The sequence below is a fragment of the Carassius auratus genome, unplaced genomic scaffold, assembly GCF_003368295.1.
Source record: "Carassius auratus strain Wakin unplaced genomic scaffold, ASM336829v1 scaf_tig00215912, whole genome shotgun sequence".
NCBI classification, from domain to species: domain Eukaryota; kingdom Metazoa; phylum Chordata; class Actinopteri; order Cypriniformes; family Cyprinidae; genus Carassius; species Carassius auratus.
Window position 1 is genome coordinate 1,962,501 of NW_020528306.1, and position 24,852 is coordinate 1,987,352.

At 35.7% G+C, this 24,852-nt stretch overlaps 1 protein-coding gene across 2 annotated transcripts in view; it reads right to left on the bottom strand.

The window, feature by feature from the left end:
• LOC113096327 (glutamate receptor ionotropic, delta-2-like) overlaps positions 1-24,852 on the bottom strand; it is a 148,844-nt gene that overhangs the window by 38,909 nt on the left and 85,083 nt on the right. For both annotated transcript variants that reach the window (XM_026261680.1, XM_026261681.1), the window contains exons 10-11: positions 11,700-11,838; positions 5,224-5,419 (exon numbers count right to left, since the gene is read on the bottom strand). In XM_026261680.1, the coding sequence (XP_026117465.1) occupies positions 5,224-5,419; positions 11,700-11,838 (335 nt within the window). The remainder of the gene's footprint in view (positions 1-5,223; positions 5,420-11,699; positions 11,839-24,852) is intronic.

Genomic DNA, 24,852 nt, shown 5'->3' on the forward strand with positions numbered 1-24,852 from the left:
TGAGTGAACTTATCATTTTTTGCAATGTCGGTGAAAATGTGCCATAAAAACATAAATCTTGTATGCTCTGCTCATGAATTAAGAAAGCATCACCCTTATCAGTGAAATGAAATTCCCAGTCTGCTCCTATTATTGAAAAATGAGACAAACAGGGGCTCTCAGCATTAGCACATGACTAGCTCAGAGAAGAGATGAATACAACTGAGAATAAACATCACCGATATTTGCTAGGGAAATCAGAGCAGATGTTTGTCCAGTGTACCAGATACTCCTTTATTATGGATAAGCACAAGCTGCGACAAGCCCTGCTGTTACACAATGAATTCTGCGGCTGTTCTTTGATTCTTTAAAGGGATAGTTCATCCATAAATTAAATTCATCATCATTTACTTGTTTTCATGTTGTTTCAAACCTTTATTACTTTTATTTAATCCACAGAACACATCTATTTATCTACAGAAGAATATCCAAGCTGCTATGTTCTATATAATGTAAGTGAATAGTTCATAGTATTTTATTTTTATTTTTAAGCAACCTTTTCAACAGTGTTGTGGGTAACGCGTTACAAAGTAACGCGTTAGAGTACTCTAATTACTTTTTTCCTGAAATGTGTAACTTAACGCGTTAGTTTCGTGCGTAAGTAATCAGTAACTTCGTTATTTTTAAAAAAAAAGTAATCCATTATTTTAAGGAAAGGAAAATCCCGACTGCAGCCTGCTTTTTGTCAGACAGTAGTCCTAGGTCTACTGTGCCACCTGCGGATGTACAGTATCAGCGGAGCCGAAGCTCTGTGATCGTAAAGTCAATGGCTGTGATGCGTCTGTGCCCTGCGCCTGACCCTGTGTGTGTGTGTGTTTTTTTTTTTCGAACTCCCGGCAAGATGGCAGAGAGGACAGCATTTGGTTTATGAAAGTACGCACATTATTTTCAATTTGTCAACAAAAAAGAAAAGAACATAATGGTAAAATGCACACTGCGTTGGTGAAAAGCTTCCGTCGACCTTCAAAAATTCTACCTCAAATTTAACGCTACGTTTTAATCACTACTTTGAAGAGTAAATGTAAGAGGACTGTGTTAAAGCGAATTTAGGCTTGTGACTGTGAGTGACACTTTAATAATAATTAGTTCGGCTATTAAGCGATTTGTCATTTGCCTGTGTGGCAGTGAAGGATTTAATTCGGTTTGTTATCATTTTTGTTTGACAGGCAGCTGTTAATTTCTGTTAGATCATTGGCTGGCTGATTGTTCATCATTTCTAAATGGATTTAAATCTGCAAGCCTGTTTAAGGTTGTGTTTACAAGTAAGCATACTTGTACTTTGATAACTGCATTATTTAAAGTTAAAGAAAAATCAGGAGTTTTCTTGTGGTGCTCATAATATACAGTAGCCTAGGCTACCCGGGCTGGGTAGGTGCAAATTTTGATTAATAATATGTTCTGTGATAATAAATAAATAAAACGCCATGTGGAATAGCCGATTGCTGACTGTCTTTCCTGTTATTGTTATCCTGCAGTGTTAATTTAGTCGGATGACTGACGTTATTCATTGTCGGGAGTCACGACTTCTAGGTGCATTTAAAGGGGCCGGGGGCTGTGTCTGTCGTGTGTGAGCCGCTGCAAACGGCTTTTAATTTTTGGTAACGCATGAGTACTCTAACGCTTTACTTTTATGAATAGGTAACGCTGTATCATAACTGATTACTTTTAATTGATGGTAACGTTGTAACCTAACTAACTACTTTCCAAAGTAACTATACCCAACACTGCTTTTCAATACCAGGTCCTCAGTTGACCAAAACAAAAACTATTGCATGGTTTCAGAGGACTTCAAATCTCATATAAAAAGTTATATGGGCTACTTTGTTAATTTTTAAGATTGACAGCTCCCGTTGCCCATTCATTTTCACTGTATGCAATATAAAAGTTAAGGCATTCTGCTAAATATATCCTTTGTTGTTCCATGGAAGAAAGTCAAGTAAATGGTGACAGAACTTACTATTGTCTGATAATTCTAAGAAGAACATTTGTCTGTGCTTGTGAAGAGTCTGCAAGGCTATTTATGTAGTAAATGAGAAGAGAAAATGTGAGAGAGGCAGAAAGGCTTCTGTTACTAAGAATCTGCTACTGTTCTCCACTTGTCATTTGTTTTGTGTCTTCTGAAACACTTTATTGTTGTAGAGTACAATATGTGCAGCTTTTTGCCGAAAGTCAGTTCATGATTTATTTTAAGATTGTTGTTTTTATTCTGTTTTCTGCACATAAAAACAAAAGTCAACATTGCCTCTGTTGGGAATATCATTTATTTAACTCAGTATTGCATTTAGCAACATAACTGCACACAAAACTGTTTCACCTCCACAGAGTTATACAATATTTGAAATGTTGTTGGAGCATTAAAGTGATAGTTCACCCAAAAATGAAAATTGCCCCATGATTTACTCACTCTCTAGCCATCCTGGGTGTGCAGGTGCATCTCCAAAAATTTAATTATCATGGAAAAGGTCTTCATTTTTGGGAATTTAATTAAAAAAGCAAACTTTCTTATATTCTAGAGTCATTGCACACAAACAGAAATATTTCAAGGTGTTTATTTATTTATTTTTAATTCTGAAGGTTACGACTTATTGCTTAAGGGGAAAAAATCAGTATCTCAAAAGATTAGAATATTCTATTTTGAGCTTGACAAGTTTGATTAATTTTGAGTATAAATACTACCTCTTGGGCTAGTTAACACATGCAACCACAATTATGGGAAAGACTAGTGAAAGACTAGTGACTTGATAGTTGACCAGAAGACAATAATCAACACGCTTCACAAGGAGGGGAAGCCGCAGAAGGTCATTCCTGAAAGGGCTGGCTGTTCACAGAGTGCTGTATTAAAAAAATATTAATAGAGAGTTGAATGGAAGGAAAAATTGTGGTAGAAAAATGTGCACAAGCAACAGAGATGACCACAGCCTTGAGAACATTGTCAGGAAAAGCAGATTCAAGAACTTCACAAGGAGTGGACTGAAGCCAGAGTCAGCGCATCAAGAGTCACCACACTCAGACGTCTTCAGGAAAAGGGCGATGGCTGTAACATTCCTAAAACCAAGCCACTCCTGAACCAGAGAAAAAAACATAAGAAAAGTTTCACCTGTGGTAAGGAAAAAAAAGAACTGGACTGTTGCTCAGTGGTCCAAAGTCTTCTTTTCAGATGAAAGTTAATTTAGCATTTCATTTGGAAATCAAGGTCTGCAATAAGGAGGAAAACTGGAGAGGCACAGAATCCAAAGTCCAGTCTGACATTTCCGAAGTAAGTGATGATGATCAATGAACATAAATGACTTTGACAATAGCAATTAAATTAGCTCGCTATCCCTTTAAAACAGAATGCATAGTTGCAATGGATGCAATGTACCGATACACATTTTTCCTAATGTTTACATTCACTTACGACATAATCAACTGTGTTTGTGTGAACACTCGTCAAAAACAGACAATTTGAAATCATTTTGGGTGTAATTCTCTGTTCATGCGACACGAAAGAGTATTTTTATGTGACGTGCAGCAATGTATGTTAGCTTATGTCCCGCCTGTTCATATGTATGTATCTAGCCTACAAACCACACAGCTGATTCATTCTGAATGAATCTCTTCCCAAATCGTCCCTACCTAACATTTTTGTCTCTTATTTATTCATTGACGAAAATGTCAATAGATACGTAAATCTATGTCATTCACAGTTTTTGTCATTCAAAAAGAGTTTTGGTTCATCGTCTCATTGTCGTCAGTGAAAAAAATGTAGTTGAGGACAATTATTACGAAAATAATTCATCAACGGAATTAACACTGGCATAGTGTAAACTCCGGAGAGAATATGCAGTCTCACGAGAACCAGGCTCATATTGAAATCCTACATTTTTTTTTGTTTTTTTTTTACAAATCCTCACTACGCCAACTTCCTACGTCATCCACCAGAATGTCTTTCTTTTGTGAGACAGTTAGCAGAAGCTAGAGATTACTGTTTATAAAGTTTTAAATATGGATATTTTTCTTAAAAAATAAAAATAAAAAAACTCCGGAGCTATGTGGGACACTGTGTGGGAAGCCAATAGGAACCAGAACGGTTTGGTTACTGACATTCTTCAAAATATATTTTGTGTTCCACAGTATAAAGCCAGTCAGACAGATTTTGGACAACATGACGGCAAGCAAAAACATGACAGATTTCTTTCTTTTTTTTTTTGGGGTGGGCGGGGGATGGGGTCGGATTTCTTTTATATATACCTATAATCATGCTAACTGAAGAATCACCCACTGTAATCATTAAAAAATAAAATAAAATAATAAAGCCAGTTTAGCAGCATTTTAAACTAAAATGTTAAAATAATTATTCACATAGTCAATATATATATATTTCCATGCACAATTGCTTGCAAAAAAATACTATTTAAAATAAATAAATAAACTACTTAGAAAAAACTGAGATCATGTTGGCTTGTTTATTAGGTTGAAGATTTGCATGGCTACAATCTGCTGTCAATAATCCAGCACCATATGCAAAACTGAAGTACTTTTTTTTTTTTTTATAAATTTCTTTTAGGTAAAAGCATCTGTTAAATGGCTGAAATATAAATTACTTTATGTTGTGGCCATAAATACTTAGAGAAACTCCAGGAGTCAGTCACTAGGTGGCGCTCTGAAGCCTACATGCCACAGAGGAAGTAAGGCAAGTGAAAACAGAAGAGGCAAAGGAAGAAGAGGCTGAAGGAGGGTAAGACAGAGGTGTCACCTTGTCATACAGTATTTAACTGAACACCTGTGAGATGATATCACATTAACAAAACACTCTAGTCAGCCATTTGCTCTTTAGTATTCTCACAAGATCTGAAGGCGGCGCAGACTCTCTGCCTTCATACTTCACTCGCCTACCAGCCTTTTTAATTGCAGTGCTAAAGCTCGTTTAAAATTCCAAATGAAAACACGCTTGGAAGTGAGGAATAAAAAATCGTGGGTTAACAAATAAGGCATTAACCCGCACCTAATTAGTATGGGAATTCAGTGGGGGAATTTTCAGAGTTAAATCACTCATAACTCAAGCACCATTAAGCCACATTAGCACATTTTTGCTTTGATATCTCTATTCAGAAAACATTAGTGCTATCTTCACAAACCGTTGCTTAGTTAAGCACTGTAATTAGATAAACGGTGGCGGCAGTCATAGCGCCCGGAGCACCCTACCTTCCGGATGCCTTCTTTCGATTCCTCCACGTTGTTTTCGGCTCCTCCTGTCCGGTTGATCATCCTCCACATCTGCGAGTACATCGGGTCCCTCTCGAAAGGGTTCATGCCTTTACTGCGGACCTGGTCGTAGACGGCCGAGTCCAGAACCGTGCCGTATGGCAAGTCTGTCTGCTTAGCCAAATCCTGCAGAGACCTGGAGGGGAACAATGAAACATATTACAAGCTAAAATACAGAGAAACAATATTATTGGGTTGATGCCTGGGGGCGTTAATCATTTAATGATTAAAACATTATTTGCAACGTCTACATTGTGGATGCATGAATACCCACAGGTTTGAGTTTAATTGTACCAGTGTAAGTGAGTATAAATCCATCCAGCAGCTTTGCTGCGCAGACACTCTCCCACTTATGTTATGTCGAATATTGTTTATTCAGCAATTTGTGTTAATATCTTACATCTAATTAAAAGTTAGCGAACCAAGGGACAATAATTCCCTGCAGTAATATTTATATAAAGCAAATAATTGGAAAACACAATAAAGATGAGGCCTTCCCTGCAAAATACTGCAGTTCATCAAAGCGTTTCATTAAGTCGAACTTAATTTATAAAACTGATAATAATACAAATTATGTCCTTTTGCACGGTGTTAATATTCAACATGACCAACTCTATAACATTATTTCTATACATTTGAGCAGCACGTCAATGACAGCAGAAAGCGTGGGTTGGTGCCATTGAGATTCCAGCAGACAGCTGGACTGACCTCTAATTAATCAAATATTATTACATCAGACAGCTGTCATCTTCTTCTGGTACTTAACTCCGCGAGCACCCTTTGAAGGTTTAATGAACTTGCCAACAAATGTTAATCTTTTATTGCTCCCAATTAATCTCGCCACTTAATCCCCACCCCTCCCGAAAGATTATGGGTATGTGTCGGGTGTCATTTGCATGGAGAACTGCTGTTAAAATGACCCGTGAGTACCCTGCAGTACTATAAAGTACTATAAAGCACCATTGCAGAGCTACTGAGGAATGCAGGTCTGGTCTGTGACATTACACTTTCAATGCTAATGTAAGTCCTTCGTCTTTGTGTTCTACTTACTCTGTGGGTCCCTTTGCACCTAATATAAAAACACTAAAAGCAGTTATCACACATATTTCTTATTAATACAGGAAGTTTGGGCGGAACATACAACAGGATTTGACCCCTTTTCTAAAATAGCCAATAGGCTGATGTCAATCATTAATGATGATTCGCACCTTGCTATAGTCAGTTGTCTCATACTACACAAGTTCCAAATTCTATTAAGAATAACAAATCGTTAGGCTTATAATAACACAGTTTAGAGAAAGATAATAATAATAATAATAATAATAATAATAATAATAATAATAATAATAATAATAATAATAATAATAATAATAGTCAATGTTTTGGTCTATTTGGATAAATAATGTTTTTAAATGATAATAATAAAAAAATGATGCAGTGCTGATAATAAACTATATAGACTACAATTCAAAGGCTTGGGGTCAGTAAGATTGTATTTCTTTTAAATAAATTAATTATTTTATTCAGCAAGGATGCATTCAATTGATCAAAAGTGACAGTAAAGAGAAATTATAATGTTATAAAAATTTTCTCTTTCAAATTAATGCCTTTCCTCTGAACTTTATATTCATCAAATAATTTTGACAAAACTATATCAGCTATTAAACAGCACAACTGGTTTTAACATTGCCAATAATAAGAAATGTTTCTTGAGCAACAACTCAGCATATTAGAATCATTTCTGGTGGATGATGATCATGAATAAATTACATCATGAATAAATTACATTTGTACTTTTTATAGTTATTTTCACAATTACTGTTTGTATTGTATTTATGTATGTGACACTGGACCACAAAACCTGTCGTAAGGGTCAATTTTACGAAACTTAGACTTATACATAAATTGAAAGCTGAATAAATAAGCTTTCCAATAGTTTGTTAGGATCGGACGATATTGGCTAAGATAAAACTATGAAAATATGGAATCTGAGCGTGTAAAAAAAATCTAAATATTGAGAAAATCACCTTTAAAGTTGTCAAAATGAAGTTCTTAGCAATGTATAGGTAATAATCAATAAATATGTTTTAATATATTTACAGTAGGAAATTTACAAAATACCTTCATGGAACATGATTTTTTGGCATAAAAGAAAAATCTATAATTTTGACCCATACAAATGTTTTTTTGGCTATTTCTACAAATATGGTTTTGTGGTCCATTGGCATATGCGAAAAAAGGTGCCGGTGGCATAGTGAGGACATTTTCACTCAGGAGAGCATCTGATTGGAGAGATCTATGAAGTGCAGGATAAGTCTTCAATATTTTAGGTTTGTCTTCCTGAAAGAGAAGAACTGGATCCATCTGGTTTATGAGTACACTAGCATATAGATGACCTCACAGTTAAATAACATGCACTAAAAGCCAGAAAATGTGTTCTTTAAACAGGGTCAGTGTTGAAAAAGTAGAATCACAGTTGTAGATTTGCACTAGCCTGCAATATTTATAGATTCAGTTGACTGCAGTTAAATCCATCTCTGTAATTTTTAATACTAGCGGAACATTTGCAATGCAGCAATGTGTTCTTGTTCCAGCAAAATTCAGTTAGCCTCAAGAATAGCAATCTATCTGTGTATACGCTTTTTCACACCCTTTATAGGTGACCATCTGGCGGCATTCAAATGCTACGGCTGCTGCTTTGCCCGGGAAAACTGTCATCTATGGCACAGAGTAACTGTTAGTAGCCAGACCGCAGGCAAACTGGCATGGCTGGCAAACTGAGAGTGCAAAAAAAATAAAAAAAATAAATAATAACTCTTGAGAGGCCTGTAGCCTAGCCCTCCTTCACCTTCACAGATGGATGTATGAAGTCCCACTGAACAATCTGTTTCATTTTAATACTTCTAAACCGATTTAACAATATGCATGAAAATTCAAACCCGTTTCTTCCCAAGGGTACATTGTAATGCAGATTCAAACATTGAGGCTTCAAACATTGAGGCTGCTGTACAGTCTTTATTACTTTCCTCTGTTAAAAAATCAAACTGGATGGCATTTTCATGCGGTTTTGGGTTAAAAGTGAATAGTTTTTCTTTTTTTTTTTGCTAAGCTGTATTTCATCCAGCAAATCAGTGGCACAGTCTTGCAAATCCTTCAAAACAATGGCAATCAGCACAAGCAACATCCATCTGAAGTGTTTTCCACACTCACAAGATGATAAATCATTTCGCTAAATGTCTACAGCTGAATCCGGGCCATCACGGTGCCAGTATGTGTAAAACAAAACTAAAAAAGTTTTCACAGTTACTCTGCAGGCATTGATTTGTGCTTTTGATACTCACCTCAGAATTCAGCCATGCTGAAAAAGTTTCACATAAATGCATTCAATATCAAGTAAGTACAAAGCTTTCAACTGAATTCCTCGAGGAACCAGCCTGATGAATGAAACGAGCGAATGTATAGACTTTGTGTTTGCTGGTTAAGAGCTATGTGGGGTAAGTGAGAGTTGTCAATAAGTTGATGTTGCCCTGATTTAATTAACACTGGGTTGGCATCAGTAAAGTCGATAAAAAGAGACTGATAAACTAAAGCTCCATCCTTCTGGTCCCCTATCCATCTGGCTTAAAATTCTCACAGCAACAAAAGAATATGATACTAAACAAACTGTACCGACTTTAAACCTATTAAATTATGAATCCCCTCTCAAGGCAAAACTATGTAATTGTGACCTCAGTCCACCACCCAGCTGGTCTCATAAATCTTTCAGTTCATCCTGACTGAATTGTGTATTTTAAATACAACAGACCCCTGGGTGCACAGTTTAGTGTGTAATTATTTCTGTAATTACCCTGCCATCGTCTACACATTAAAAGATAATACATTAAAATTTATGGAAATCCTAATTAGGTGCATAGAGCTAGAATCAAGCGATCTACGCAGAAGGTCATTAATGATAATCTAATGCAAAGAAAAATAAAAATCTTGAAAAAATAAATACTAAATAGTCTCATTTTCCATAGTAACGCCCCTATCCAAATCCAAATCGCCTACATGGTTATATGATGAAGGAGACGAGGAGCGTTACGAGCACAATTAACTCTATCACTGCTCGTCATCTGTGAATTTGATTAACCACATGTGAGGCACAAGAAATCACAGAGCACGTTATTACAAAACAATTAACTCTATGACTGCTGGACACTGGTGAGTCTTAGTCTAATTATGGCACTCAATTAGTGTCATCTCATAGTGGGCGGAATCCCCCCCCCACACACACACCTTTTTTAACCAAAGTAAAAGACCTCACATCATTCTAAAATTGTCCACCTTCAGGTTGCCACAGCTTTCTGTGTGAAAGTACATTTTATAAAGATTTTTATAAAGTAAACAAGATAATGGTAACATTTTATAATAAGGTTCATTAGTTAATGTTAACTACAAACATTAACTAAGAATGAACAATTCTTCTATAGCAATTATTAATCTTAGTTAAAAGTTAATTTCAACATTTACTAATGCATTATTAAAATCAAAGTTGGGCTTTTTAACATTAGATAATGCACTGCTAATTAGCAAGAACTAATAATAAATGACCGTACTTGTCAGGGTTTTGCACTGTCACTTTGTTTTATGTTTGTTTCTTGTGTCTAGTGTCAGCACATGGACTTGTTAGTTATTTTCTCGGCCATGTCTTCCTTTAGCCCCTCCTCTTTGTTTCCTCTTTACCACACACTCTTGTTACCCTAGTTGGTCTAATTGTGCTCACCTGTCCCTCATGTATTGCACCTTTCCCTTTTGTGTTTGCTGGTCCATTTTCATTATCACCCCCTCTGTCTGTGGATGTTGCTGAATATGTGTCCTTGTCTCCCTGTCTGGTTGGTCTTCTGCCCTTGTTTTGTCTAGCCCTTGTGATTCTATGTTCTTGTCTTGCTCCTTGTTTTAGTAATTGGTTTGTTCTTGCCTTTTGCTTTCATTTGTAATATTTATTTAGTTTTCTAGTCTTGATTCTTGGTTTTGTTTGATCTCTTAAGTTGGTTAAATTGGTAACTTATTATTTTGTTACTTTTATTAGTTCATTGGTTTTTATTCCTTGTCTTGGATTTAACTTGTGTTTTTGTGGAAATTTGTCCTGTCTAGTCTGGTGTTCGAGTTCCTGACCTGTCCCCATGTGTCCTGCCCTGGTTCTACCAGCCTGGCATCTGGTCTGTCTCCAGAGTCAGTGGTCCACAAGTTTCTGAGCTCTGCTCTATGGTGCCTTGTGTGGCCTTCTCTGTCAGCCTGGTCTTGCTACCCTCTCTGTTGGCCTAATATTCTGCCAGTTGTTTCCTGAAGCCTTCCCAGTGGCCTTCCCTAGCTGTTCTGTTTGTGTTCCTGTTGTGGTACTGTATCTGTTGTGCACTTCACTACCTCTTGTATCAGTCTGTCTCGTCAATAAAACCTCGTTATCTCACTGCAGTTGGGTCCTCATCCCAGATCCCTGACAGTACTTTCATTAACTTCCATTAACAAAGATTAATAAATACTGTAATGTCCTGTTCATGTTAGTTAAATAATGTAACCTTAGCAACACCAAGATAACTTTGTAACTTTTGTGAACAATATTTAATGATGAACACTTACTGGACATAATCAACTTCGGTTTGCTCGATTACCCATACATGTTTTTAAAGAAATTTTCAAGCTTGAGTGTAAAATATGATGTATCAGGTTTTATAGGAATGTTTATTTGTGCAGTTCTAAATCATCCTTGTATTATATGTTTTCCCCCCTATGTTTTCCCCCCATATTCTATATCAAACTGTGAGCCATAAACAACTGATTTCATATAGGCCTATTTTATATCACTTGTTATAGTATTTAAAATAATACAAATAAGAATAAATAATAAAAACAATAACCGAATACAAAACATGACAATTAGCCTTCGTTCCAAATCTGAGCTACACTTAAACCACCACCACCTAAAACTAATAGGAAGTGACATCATTTGAGTCTGTTTCAAATGTTCAAGTCAGAATTAGTTTTTTGATGCTCGACAAGATTCTTCACCAATTATACACCTTCCTGTCACATAAATAAAATGTTTTTTACTAGTATTTATTAGAAACAACATGTCCCCGACTTCTGAATGCTAATAACAGAAGGCCATGATCTTCATAACAGGAACACACACACACACTTTTTTGCCTAAGAATGTGGGAGATGTTTTCACTTGAAGAGTTGTGCTCAATTAATACTGTTCCTACACAAGCCAGAAATCCTATCTTTGTTAGTAATGCTTAAACTGCACAACATATTTAACTGAGATGAAGATCGAAACCTAAGGAAAGTTGTTTGTTGTTTTGTTACTGTGCAGATGATTACAGTCTTTGATGCTAGCTGCAAGAGTGACACTTTGAATAAATGTGTGCACTCACTGAATGGAGTTCTCGATGCGGGAGATGGTGAGGAAAGCAGCCAGATTTGCTGTGTAGGAGGAGATGACTATCAGAGCAAAGAGCCACCAAACCCCCATCATCATCCTTGTAGCCAAAGTCGTGTAGGGCACCTCACCACCTGTAGAGGAACAGAAGAAAAGAGCAAACAAAAAAGGCTGATGATTGTGCCATCTTTGAAATGACAGAAGACGTGAGCTTTTAAAATATAATTTAAAAAAGATACATTTGGCAGCCACGTCTAGTTTTGTTCCTTATATGATGGATTAAAAGAGCAATTCTGATGACAGTTTTGTTAAACCTGAATGACTGAATGAATAAATAAATGCAGAAATGGGCAAGCAAATTGTGATTTAAAACTTAATTCAAGATATATTGTCAAATTATTTTTGTATATTTAATGAGATAATATATATTACATTATATTATAACATTTTGTTATACATATTTAATAATGTATATTAGATCTCTTTAAAAGTATATACAAATGTTTTTAAAAATGTATTAAAGATATATGTAGTATGAACAAATGCTCAAAATTTCATAATACAAATTCTATATAAAATGCAAATTCTCTCTCTCTCTGATGCTCTCACTCTCTATAAAAGTATGTCGAGTAATTATATATAAAATATGCAACGTTTTACTGAAAAATGGGAAAAAAAAAACACTGATTAAGTTTTTTTTTTGGTTGCATCGTAAACATCGTAAACATGGTCAGCATCTTCTCAGTGAAATAAAATATAATAACAAGAAATATGTCATTGTATTCACCTTCCATTTGTATTGTAAAATGCATAGTTACAGTATATTTCTGTATCAAAAGGGCTTTATCTTTAGTAGTGCAGTACTCTGACAGACTGGAAACAAATGGAGGTCTCCGGGTGTGCATGATCCAAACAACTTTAACGATGAGAAAAAAGAAAAGAAAAACACTTTGAGTCAGACAAAAAAGGCCATCAATTGTAATGTCAAATCTACATTTCCCCAGTCACCACAGTCAGTGCAAAAGCACGTCTGTTCATTCTGCATTTCAGATTCCTGCTAATTCGACAGCCAGCAAAGACAGCGGCTCCTCTAAAAGTACTGCACTCCACAATAATGATGGATCTGCACAATTCAAGGCTTGCAGCTACACTGAAAACTATTTAAAAAAATTAGCCTCATCTATCCTGTGGCTTCCTGTATCATTCCAGCTTTGCGTGGTAAGTGCCAAGCTTTTCAGCACTCAATAAGGTATCTGACAACTCTCTTTCTGTAGGGGGTCCACCGAGATGAGCTGTCTTATTAAAAAAAAGTTTTTAGATGACTCACATACATACGTCCCGCAGGCTGTGTACTCTCTGCTCCACATAAACTTTTTGCAATTTTAATTTCAACAAACAAGTCCACGAGAGCAAGTTGGCCCACACATTTCTTATAATCATCCTATTTAAAGGGCACTGCTTCCTTTATCTGCTATGTAAACCTCAGAGATTTTGGACTTCATTTTAAGCAAATGTCAGTGAATACTCTGTAGAATCTGGTTGGTAAGTGCAATGAAAAATACATTTTAGTGAAGATAGGAGATATAACAGAGGTTTGTAATCTATAGTACTTCTGATAACCTGAAACAAAGATGTTACAGGAGAAAACAGGATAAATGAAGGAAAATTATCTTCTCTAACTACAGTTAAGAAAAAAATAATGTTTTTAGATAAGTGCTCATACTGGTGCAGCAACTCTGGCCTGGAGCTCGCTAAAGCACATGAATGTACAAAATAATGAGTCTGAGACTTTATATAAATTAGACTGAACACAGCTACAGGAGGCCAGCTAAATTTGAAGTTTGGAGTTACCCCTTAGGGAAATATTACTGTAAACTTAGGATCTAAAGTTATAAAGAGCCCAATCTCATACTTGTATGAATATGTACGCAATGCTTAGCTGCGAAAGGGAAAGGCAAAAGTGTCAAAATACTGTGCTAAGGATTAAACAGAACATTTTATGCTAAAATAATTCTATGAGATGAAATGAAATGAGCCGGAAAAGTCAACTTCAACCAGTCTTCCGAAAGATTGTGCTGGTGTTTAAAGATAGAAACAAAATGTGTCTCTGCGCACAATGCTGCACATCAGAGGTTGAGTATATGTCTATTTCAAATACAAATACTAGATTGACTGAGAGAGTAGGGCTGAACGATTATGACAGGAACACAGAAAAAAAAAAATTAGGATTCTAAAGCTTCTTTTAGAATGTCAGGTAACATTTCTTTAAAATTTGTTTTGTGTGTCCTACTGCAAACAGAAGTGAAAACTACAACTTGAAACTTAAATCATTTGCTAAAATGATGTTGATTTGAACTAGTTGTAATCACTGATTATCTTACTGATTACTGATAATCTTGATTATAAATTAGATCTTGAAGCCCTAATTTCTTTGAATTAAATTATAAACAAACAAACAAACAAACTGTTAATGTTATCCATTAAGTAAATGTGACTAAACTTTTCAATAATTTTGTACAAGTTTATAAATTGTATAATACATTTGTGAGAGAACTGCAGTGGGTTCATTTTCTGAAAAAAAAGTTAACCAATTAAATCATAAAGATGAAGACATATTGTAATTTATTAATGTTTACACATATGAACATGAACCTACATTGGGACCTTAACATTCAAATGATGTTGAATTATTGAAATAATAACTTAAATCCTCAGGGGATTTTTTAAAAAGTAAATATTTTAGGTCAACTGACAGAAAAGTTTGGGGATCCCTGCCAAAGGCCATGTTGATGAAACATGTTCAGCACTGGTAATGATCTGTGGAGAAATGAGATCAAGCAGAACATTAATAGGAGATATAGGGCTGCCGCTGAGAACAGGTTACTGTTATCAGATATGATTGGCAAAGAGTATAGAATCGTGGCATGTCTGTGCTTTAGCGCAGGCTGATTGCACGCCATTCTCTGTGGCTGCAGGATGTTGACTTTTAGAAAATTAGCAGGACGGTAATGTAACTTTTATCTGCACACCCAGCAACTGGGGTTCAAAGCAGCCCTGCCACGCACATCAAATGAGCAAGCCCCATTTCCAGCAGGTTTCTCACTGCTTGCTTTTGATTCAGCAGCAGGCCAGGGGCTACACACTCCTCTCAACCCCTCACTGTGAGCTAGCACCTACTGAGAGACACAAACAGAGACAATGCATGTATGAGGGAGACAAAAAGCTTGTTAAAGTAACTTTGTTTCTCTGTAGTCTCTGAGATGTTGGTGCATGGAAGAAAAAAAAAACCTATTACTCTTGCTATATTGTTATTTTTAAGAAGTGATTGAATATAATTTGTTATCCAATCAAAAAAATTGCATAAACATGTCATATGTTCAAGGTTCTGTAGATGTTCAAAGTGTCAAATAATTGTGGTGGTGTGTGCCCCTAGTCTGATTCCCAGTAGCAGGATCGGAGCAACACTCTGATTTAAGTGGATTCCCAAGTGGCCCAAGTTGCCATGAAACAGTCAAGAGTCCTTCATGGCTGTTAGCAGCCTTGTAAATATAGTTGAGGATGAGTACACACACATCTCGTCAACACTCTACTAGAGAGGCTGAAGAACGTCACAAGGTTTCCTTCCAAACATCTTGACAGATGGGATATGAAGCACTTGCCTGCTGGCTTTTACTTTTTAACACTGAGCAAATCCTAATATTAATACATTATGATTATGAATATGAACATCAATCGTGAGATGATTTAATATAAAATAACTACATCATTAATATTTATTATTACATGTTACGAAAATGCTTTCGGAATGATTAAAGAAATTGCTGATACTGTTAACTAAACCTAAAAACATTAAAAAAAAAAGAACAAAAATGGAAGGAAAGGAAGCTGAAATAAAATATAACTGGAAAACTTGTAAACGTTGCCTTGGAAAGTTGTAAAATCACAAAAACTAACTTTTTTACCTAGATATAGAAATATAAAAAATAAATATAAGCACATAAAATTAAAACTGAAAATGTAAAAATAAAAGATAACTGAAAATGTTAATAAACATTTATTCACCAATTCTGTTTAATCTCATTTGTGGCACAGAAACTACACACATTCCTTTTTAAGTGAGATTTTTTTTTTTTTTTTTAACCAAATTAGCAGATTTAAGGAAAAACTTCAAACAGTCCCAGATTTATGTTGTTGTTGATAAGATGTAAATATCTGTAGTCTTTTCATGGTTATACACAACAAAAAAGTTCAAAAGACAAAAAAATGTCTTTGGTCTGAAATGTTCTTGAAAAAGGTGAAATAAGGTTGTTATAAATTCTTGTTTTTACTTGCTCCTTACTTTATTTACTCTGGCTCTTTCAGAGCCACCTGAAAATGTTCTCTTGGGTTCGTCATTTCTCAGCAGTTAAGGCAACTTCAAACAAGCCCTTTGAAACCACTGGTGCTGAACATTCAAAGGTTTTTTACATTGCTACCTTGTAAAGCCTTAAATCTCTGCAGCACCTTGAGAGCTGGAGATTGTAGCTTCTGATGAGTGCTGTTAGTTTTATTTATTTATTTCCTTTCTTTCCAAAAGCACTCTGGTGTTAAATAACTTAAGGAAAAACATGTTACTCGTTTTGGAGTGAGGCTCCTTGCAGCATGTCACCTTTATTTCCCTTCCACCACTGCCAGGTTTTGGTGTGTGTAAATATATGTGTGGGAGTACAGTATATGACTGCTATTTATTTAAGCCATCAGCTAGCCCATTATGAGGCTCGCTGGCAAATATTGCCATCAATTTGCATACAGTTTAACGCTCTGAAGTGCAACACTGAGTGTCGAGTTGCTATCGCAGCACGCAGCCACTCTAAAACGCTGTAAATCATAAAAATAAATGTAAATAAACCACGAGGTGCACCTCCGAATACATCTCCTTAGTCACCGCTTACGAGATAGCAAAGCTAGCGTGCTGGGTTCAGACATATGGTGTGAGAAACCTATACACATGGGTAGAAGGTAAAAGGGCAAAGAGGGAGAGCTTAGGCAGACTGTACGCCCCAAAACAGAACAATATTTTCAGAGAGAACTTGCCAACATGTACCACCTCAAAGCCATCTTGCCAATGGCGGTATCCGCTAATAGGATTTCATTAATTCACATATAGTACAAGTATTCGCTCTTATATTTTTTTTCTTGTTTCACATTTTTGGCAAATAGTTGTTTCCCCCACTAAAAAAAATGCTAAGAATATAAGTGTAAAAAAAAAAATTATATATATATATATATATATATATATATTGTATACAAAGTAATTTATTTAAAATATATACATAGTATTTTAAAAATAGTTTTTGACAAAAAAAAAAAAAGAATTAAAAAAAGAAATTAAGACTTAGTAATGTTTTATATATATATATATATATATATATCATATAAGTAAATAAGGTAATTATTTTGCAACATCTGATGCTTCAAATTTCATTTTGATATAAATAAATGATTTTGTGCCAAGGGAAGCGTGGGGAACCCTGAACAGATGGACGTGTTCATGACGCATGTCAGAATAAGAGAAAGTGCTTTAAAATGCTGTTGTCTGAAGAGCCAAAATGCTACACACAAACTGCTTTCCATGTTCGCTTATCCACCCAAATGTTCTTTAAAAGTGGCCACATTTTTTTTTTTTATCTTGTCATATCTGGCTGTCATAATTTTCATTTTTTTTTTTTTTTAGACTACATTGGTGTGTGGACACCTTGTCACAATTTTCTGTATAACTTCTTTTTGGGCTGAAAAACTTTGGGAACAAAACAAAGCAAAAAAACAAAAAACAAAAAAAACAAAAAAAACAACAACAACAACAACTCAAATAAAACTTTCTTAAATATCATATCTACTTTAGAAACTGGATACAGAAGTCCTCACTAGATCATGTAAAATTGCTTGCTTTCGAAAGGCTCGACTGTCAACTTTGCTTCAAGTTAAATGCTGACCTAAGGTCATATTTACTGCACACACACAGATGTACGCACACATGTAATCATGAAATATGTATAAACAGTCACATACCCAGTAAATCTGCATGATTTCCTAGTACGCATTGTTATCATGATGGTACTACATGGAATGCAAACGCAGAGTGTGTCAAGTTCAATCTGTGCAAATTGTGCACATTAGCTTTGTCTTTTCAGAGCTAAATGACTGTTTCACCAGCCGAGCAGACCAAAATCTAGTTGAATGTTATGTTAGAGTGCATTAAGTTTACATTTATCCTCCCCAATAACTTGTGTTTTATCCAGGATATTACAAGATACTGAAAAGGGCCAGACATACAGTTTTGTTCAAAATAATAGCAGTACAATGTGACTAACCAGAATAATCAAGGTTTTTAGTATATTTTTTATTGCCACGTGGCAAACAAGTTACCAGTAGGTTCAGTAGATTGTCAGAAAACAAACAAGACCCAGCATTCATGATATGCACGCTCTTAAGGCTGTGCAATTGGGCAATTAGTTGAAAGGGGTGTGTTCAAAAAAATAGCAGTGTCTACCTTTGACTGTACAAACTCAAAACTATTTTGTACAAACATTTTTTTTTTCTGGGATTTAGCAATCCTGTGAATCACTAAACTAATATTTAGTTGTATGACCACAGTTTTTTAAAACTGCTTGACATCTGTGTGGCATGGAGTCAACCAACTTGTGGCACCTCTCAGCTGTTATTCCACTCCATGATTCTTTAACAACATTCCACAATTCATTCACATTTCTTGGTTTTGCTTCAGAAACAGCATTTTTGATATCACCCCACAAGTTCTCAATTGGATTAAGGTCTGGAGATTGGGCTGGCCACTCCATAACATTAATTTTGTTGGTTTGGAACCAAGACTTTGCCCGTTTACTAGTGTGTTTTGGGTCATTGTCTTGTTGAAACAACCATTTCAAGGGCATGTCCTCTTCAGCATAGGGCAACATGACCTCTTCAAGTATTTTAACATATGCAAACTGATCCATGATCCCTGGTATGCGATAAATAGGCCCAACACCATAGTAGGAGAAACATGCCCATATCATGATGCTTGCACCTCCATGCTTCACTGTCTTCACTGTGTACTGTGGCTTGAATTCAGAGTTTGGGGGTCGTCTCACAAACTGCCTGTGGCCCTTGGACCCAAAAAGAACAATTTTACTCTCATCAGTCCACAAAATGTTCCTCCATTTCTCTTTAGGCCAGTTGATGTGTTCTTTGGCAAATTGTAACCTCTTCTGCACATGCCTTTTTTTTAACAGAGGGACTTTGCGGGGGATTCTTGAAAATAGATTAGCTTCACACAGACATCTTCTAACTGTCACAGTACTTACAGGTAACTCCAGACTGTCTTTGATCATCCTGGAGGTGATCATTGGCTGAGCCTTTGCCATTCTGGTTATTCTTCTATCCATTTTGATGGTTGTCTTCTGTTTTCTTCCACGTCTCTCTGGTTTTGCTCTCCATTTTAAGGCATTGGAGATCATTTTAGCTGAACAGCCTATCATTTTTTGCACCTCTTTATAGGTTTTCCCCTCTCTAATCAACTTTTTAATCAAAGTACGCTGTTCTTCTGAACAATGTCTTGAACGACCCATTTTCCTCAGCTTTCAAATGCATGTTCAACAAGTGTTGGCTTCATCCTTAAATAGGGGCCACCTGATTCACACCTGTTTCTTCACAAAATTGATGACCTCAGTGATTGAATGCCACACTGCTATTTTTTTGAACACACCCCTTTCAACTAATTCAACTAATTGCCCAATTGCACAGCCTTAAGAGCGTGCATATCATGAATGCTGGGTCTCATTTGTTTTCTGAGAATCTACTGAACCTACTGGTAACTTGTTTGCCACGTAGCAATAAAAAAATATACGAAAAACCTTGATTATTCTGGTTAGTCACATTGTACTGCTATTATTTTGAACAATACTGTATATAAATGTTCTTCTTACACACACACACACACACACACACAATAATAAAATAATCTCTGTTTCTCCTAAAGATATGTAGTAAAATAGAAAATGAAGCTTTAAAACAGATTCTCCAGTGTGCCACTGCCTCAGCCTGGAACTATGCTAATGAAACGCCCCACAAAGATGCCTGTCTATAAATTGACGACTTGAATCCACTGCACATTTTCTAGAGTAATCCATATGTAATCCCATATGAGGGCTCATAATTTGATTTAATTCCATTAGATATTGTAGGAGTGTATCATGACATACTTCACACAGTAGAAGTCAACTTGTGGGTTGCTTGCCTTCTGTTGCCCCTTGATAGATAAAATGCACACATGCAAACATCCTTTGTACATGATTTGGCTACTTGAAAGTGTTTGCATAATTACTGAGTCACCAGTGTGTGGCTATATGTGCTGTTACAGACTTTGTAATGAGCTTAGACTATAATTAAATATGTTCTAGGCTGTATTTTAATGATGACACGTCTAAATCTAACCTTATTCAAGTAAGAATTCTTTCATGGTTAGATCACAGCATTCACATCTAGACACGGTTGTTCACTAAACACATGGCTGACCTGCTAACCCACGCAAACTGTCAGCAGTGATATAGTCATCCAGATCGGTTACAACAGTAGACTAGCATCTCAGAGAACATTGATTTCATATTTAGGTGGTTTCTAGTTCTGTACCAAAGACATTTATGTCAAGGAACATTATCATTACTGCTGTTGTGCCTCAGAATATGTAGAACATGCCCATATATATATATATATATATATATATATATATGTGTGTGTGTGTGTGTGTGTGTGTGTGTGTGTGTGTGTGTGTGTGTGTGTGTGTGTGTGTGTGTGTGTGTGTGTGTGTGTTTTCAAAAACTAGGCCTAAACAAATAAATAAATCCTATTTTAACTAACATTGTGATCTGACCTGAAATATGACAAGCATCTCACATAACTTAAGTCACATCTTTTTGAAAATTGCAATTTCAGAATTTCTGTCTTTCCTCGGATTTATATGATTGTGTGAATAAAGGGATGAAAGACACGAAAGACGATAGAAAGGCATTGGCACTTGACAGAAGTAGACATTGAAATGTACGGAAAAACGAGTGAGCTTTCACTTGCAATGCATGTAGTGGGTTCTCAGGAAAGAGATGCAATACATAATGCATGGCTACAACAAACCAGATAATCTAGTGTGATATTATGCACATCTCTGACGTGAGGATGTGAGACAAGTCATCTGAAGCTTTGTCTTTAAAAAAAGCATGGTTGAGAGCATTGGCTGTGAATTACATTGTGGACAAATGCTCTCATTCTTGCTATTTATCAAAAGTCATTGACGTTCTCTAAAAACAGTGTATAGGACTTACTCAGAAGCTGCATACAAATATCTGAAATTTGGAGAGAGAGAAAAAAAAACACGAATTTTGTTTCACTTTTTGATGACTTCAGCAGAATGAAATAGTCTTTTTAAGGAAATAATTACTGATTCAGCAGATACTCTACTTCCACTGGTTTGTTTCTAATTTTCAGAATCAATATATGTGATATAATTTCAGAGTCTGTACCGACAAGAAAAATTACTTCATTTTCCCACTTATGGAGAAAGATTGGTTATTTTGTTTAATACAGATGGGAAAGGTGTTAATGTATGCTGAAAAGGCCACAAAACCCATCAGCCAAGCTGTTTGTTTATTTTTTAGGGGCATTTTCTCTATAATAGTCCAGAGGGACCCATATAAAAGCATGGCATTCATTTTCTTTTATCTTGTGATTTATAAACGATCTAAATAAACACTGGGATGGCCTGGATTTTGGGCATGCCCATGCTCTTCTCACTATACTTTGGTGTCATTGCACAATTATATGCTTGAGTGTACCTTTGGCAAATGAAGAAGTACTTGTCACCAGCTTGAAATGGCATAAAAAATGACCACCTGTCATTGTCACATAGAGAAAAACTTTGGTGTAAAATTAGGACATAAATATAAACTAGGAAAAGCTCTGTAAAGGTCAGGTCCTTTAAAAATGCTGTTTTATTTTTTTCAGTGTTAAAGAACTTCCTACCAGAGTCTAATGTGCAGAGACATTAAGTAAGTCATTAGCAGGCTGATTTCCTTGAAAAGTGTAAACACTGTGGTGCTTTCAACATTGCTCAGTTTTCAAGAGGATTCCAGTCAGCTCTTGCAGAGACATGTGACTTGGAAAACAGGAGCCAGAAGACATGCAGTCCACTATAAAAAGAAATCATATGCCAATAAAAGCTGATAGCTTCATACATAGCTTTAATGCTGGATCTCACAGGACCTCAGATACCATAAAGATCTTTATCATATACAACAAGCTGTTGTACCCACTTATACCCACCCTCATCTCAGCGTCAGTGGAACATGTTTAACAGTTTAACAAATGAGCCCAAGCCTCTGTTACTAATTTGAAAACGTTACTTTAGATCTAGCATCAAGGAACATTGAGCTGCTTCATTAAAAGCTTATTATATTACTGTATTAAAAGCTCACTATTATGTATGTATTATGTATAGTATTATCTGAATGAGATGGACTGAGCTAGTGGGATTGCCTGCATCTGATACAGGATTCATCTCATATTCACAATAAAACATTAGTTTGAATGTCCATTGAAGAAAGCGATATCTTTGTCATATTATCTAGGGCTGCAACTAACGATTATTTTGATAATCGATTAATCTGTCGATTATTTTTACGATTAATCGATTAATCGGTTTATGTACTTATATTTTAGTTTTTTCCATTTTTTCCCCAAGTAAATTATTAATAAAGGGTCTTTATCATTCAGCATAGATTTTTAAGAGATTTTAACCATTTTGCATTGTCATATCCTCATCAAAAAACAGAATAAAACAGAATAAAATTGCAGTGCATTGTATTTTATTATTTTCTGGGAAAAAGCTTTATAGCTTATGCTGTGAAATTGTAAACAATCCTTCGAAAAAAAAGTGCCAATGGCATGAAACCTGAATGGAACTCACAATTTAAAGTAAAATCCATCAGAAGGTTGTCCAGAAATACTGCGCATACTGCGCGCCTACATAGGAAATAACGAACTTGAGCACGCAAAAGATACGATATGTGAACGGCCCATTAAACAGTTCAGTAGTGCAGAGTTTACAGGTTACTCTTCATTTTGAAGGCTCAAAGTAAAGTACTCCCACTTCCCACTGAATGCTGCAGAGACGCTGTTCGGGAAGCACGTGACATAAAACGAGGCCAGCTATTGGCTATTCGCTACTTCACCTGCTGTACTGGCTGAGTAAAACCTCCGGTGGCTCATTACTGCCACACTTTGGTCACCGCAGATTTGAAATATGCACGAAATGAGCCGCTTATGGCAAATAAAATTTATTTAGCGACGAATCGATTACTAAATTAGTTGACAACTTCGTTGTTTCAGCTCTAATATTATCCTTTCATTCGTTAAAGGGGATTTCAGATGACAGCACTGCTCAGTGAATTTGTTGGCTGCGTCTTTCAAAGTGTTGTTGAAAGTAAAAGTATCTTTCTTGTTTACAATCCTGTTTCAGTCTCTTTCAATATAAAAGTCTTTACTGCTGACTTACTCACAAAAACATTCTCTTGTTGCCATCTAATTGTGGAATAATGTATCTAAATTCAACATCATGAACACATACCATTTATCAGTACTAAATACTATGTCTAAATACTACTATTATTTATAAAAAATATTATTTAAGACAAATTATATCTTTTTATTATATCTTATTATATCACTATAGAAGCATCAGACCCAGCGGCAGATTCCGGAAAATAATTGGCTAAGGTGAGGTTCATGAGTGCTGAACAATGATGCAAATTTTCAAATAGACATTATATTTATTAACAAAACACATATTTTTAGTCTAAACAATTAAATTCTCATAAAAAATAATCTTAAAACTACATTCCATGACACAAAACAGTATTATTTATAATACTTTTATACAATTATTATACTTTTATACAACAATCGCTGTGACAAATACTGCAAAGCGGAGTGATATCGACCGTGTCCCATAGTTGTGTCCCTTTATATTATTTTAAGAAATTCTATGCAGTGTATTTAACTTTTTCTGGTAATCAAATTAATGCAAAAATATTCATCTAACTTTTATCCCAATGAAAATTAAACAAACCGTTTAATTTTTGTACATTCAAAGTGCTACATAACACACGTTTACTTTGCAACAAGGAATGGCATGGAATTAATCAGATTTTGAATGAAAAAATCTAATGCAATTCGGTATACTAGTCAAACTGCAACATGGACTAGTGTGGATATTAAAAGGTACAATGTATACTAATTATTTTATTCAAATATCCAAAAACCAACAGAACAATGTTATATATTTTGCTAACTTGTGTACTTACATTATGCCAAATGTATCAAATTCTTTTTTGCTTTTATTTTGAATCCGCCCTCTAGTGGCAAAAAATTACATATTGTGTCTTTAAATGGAAAAAAATACTATTTACTACAGATGACAACCACGAGCATTTCATGTGCTTCAGTAGGAAACAAAACCACGCATACTGTACATGCCATTCATTCCGTGACATTCGTGAACACCACAGCAACCACTTGTGTGTCCGTGCTAAACGTGCACCTCATATATAAAAAAAACATTTTAAGGGGCTCTTGGCTTTTGGGGGCTCTAGGTGGTCACCTAACTTTGCCTAATGGTTAAGTCCGCCTCTGGTTAAAACTGCACTGAAGGCCATTATTTGTGACTTAGAAACCTTAAAGGGGGGGTGAAATGCTCGTTTTCACTCAATATCCTGTTAATCTTGAGTACCTGTAGAGTAGTACTGCATCCTTCATAACTCCAAAAAGTCTTTAGTTTTATTATATTCATAAGAGAAAGATAGTCTGTACCGATTTTTCCCGGAAAAACACGACCGGCTGGAGGCGTGACATGTGGGCGGAGCTAAAGAATCATGAGCGCCAGTAGGCTTTTGCGTTGAGAGCATGTGGAAGCTGTGACATTACCGTGAGGGAAAAACCATCATCCAAAACAAACCATGGCTTAGAGTCAGATTCAGCCGTTTATTTATGATCCAGAATCAGATCCCGAGGCTGAAACTGAATGAGAGCAGCAGCAGCAACGACTCGCTCCAAGCGGGGCTCGAACC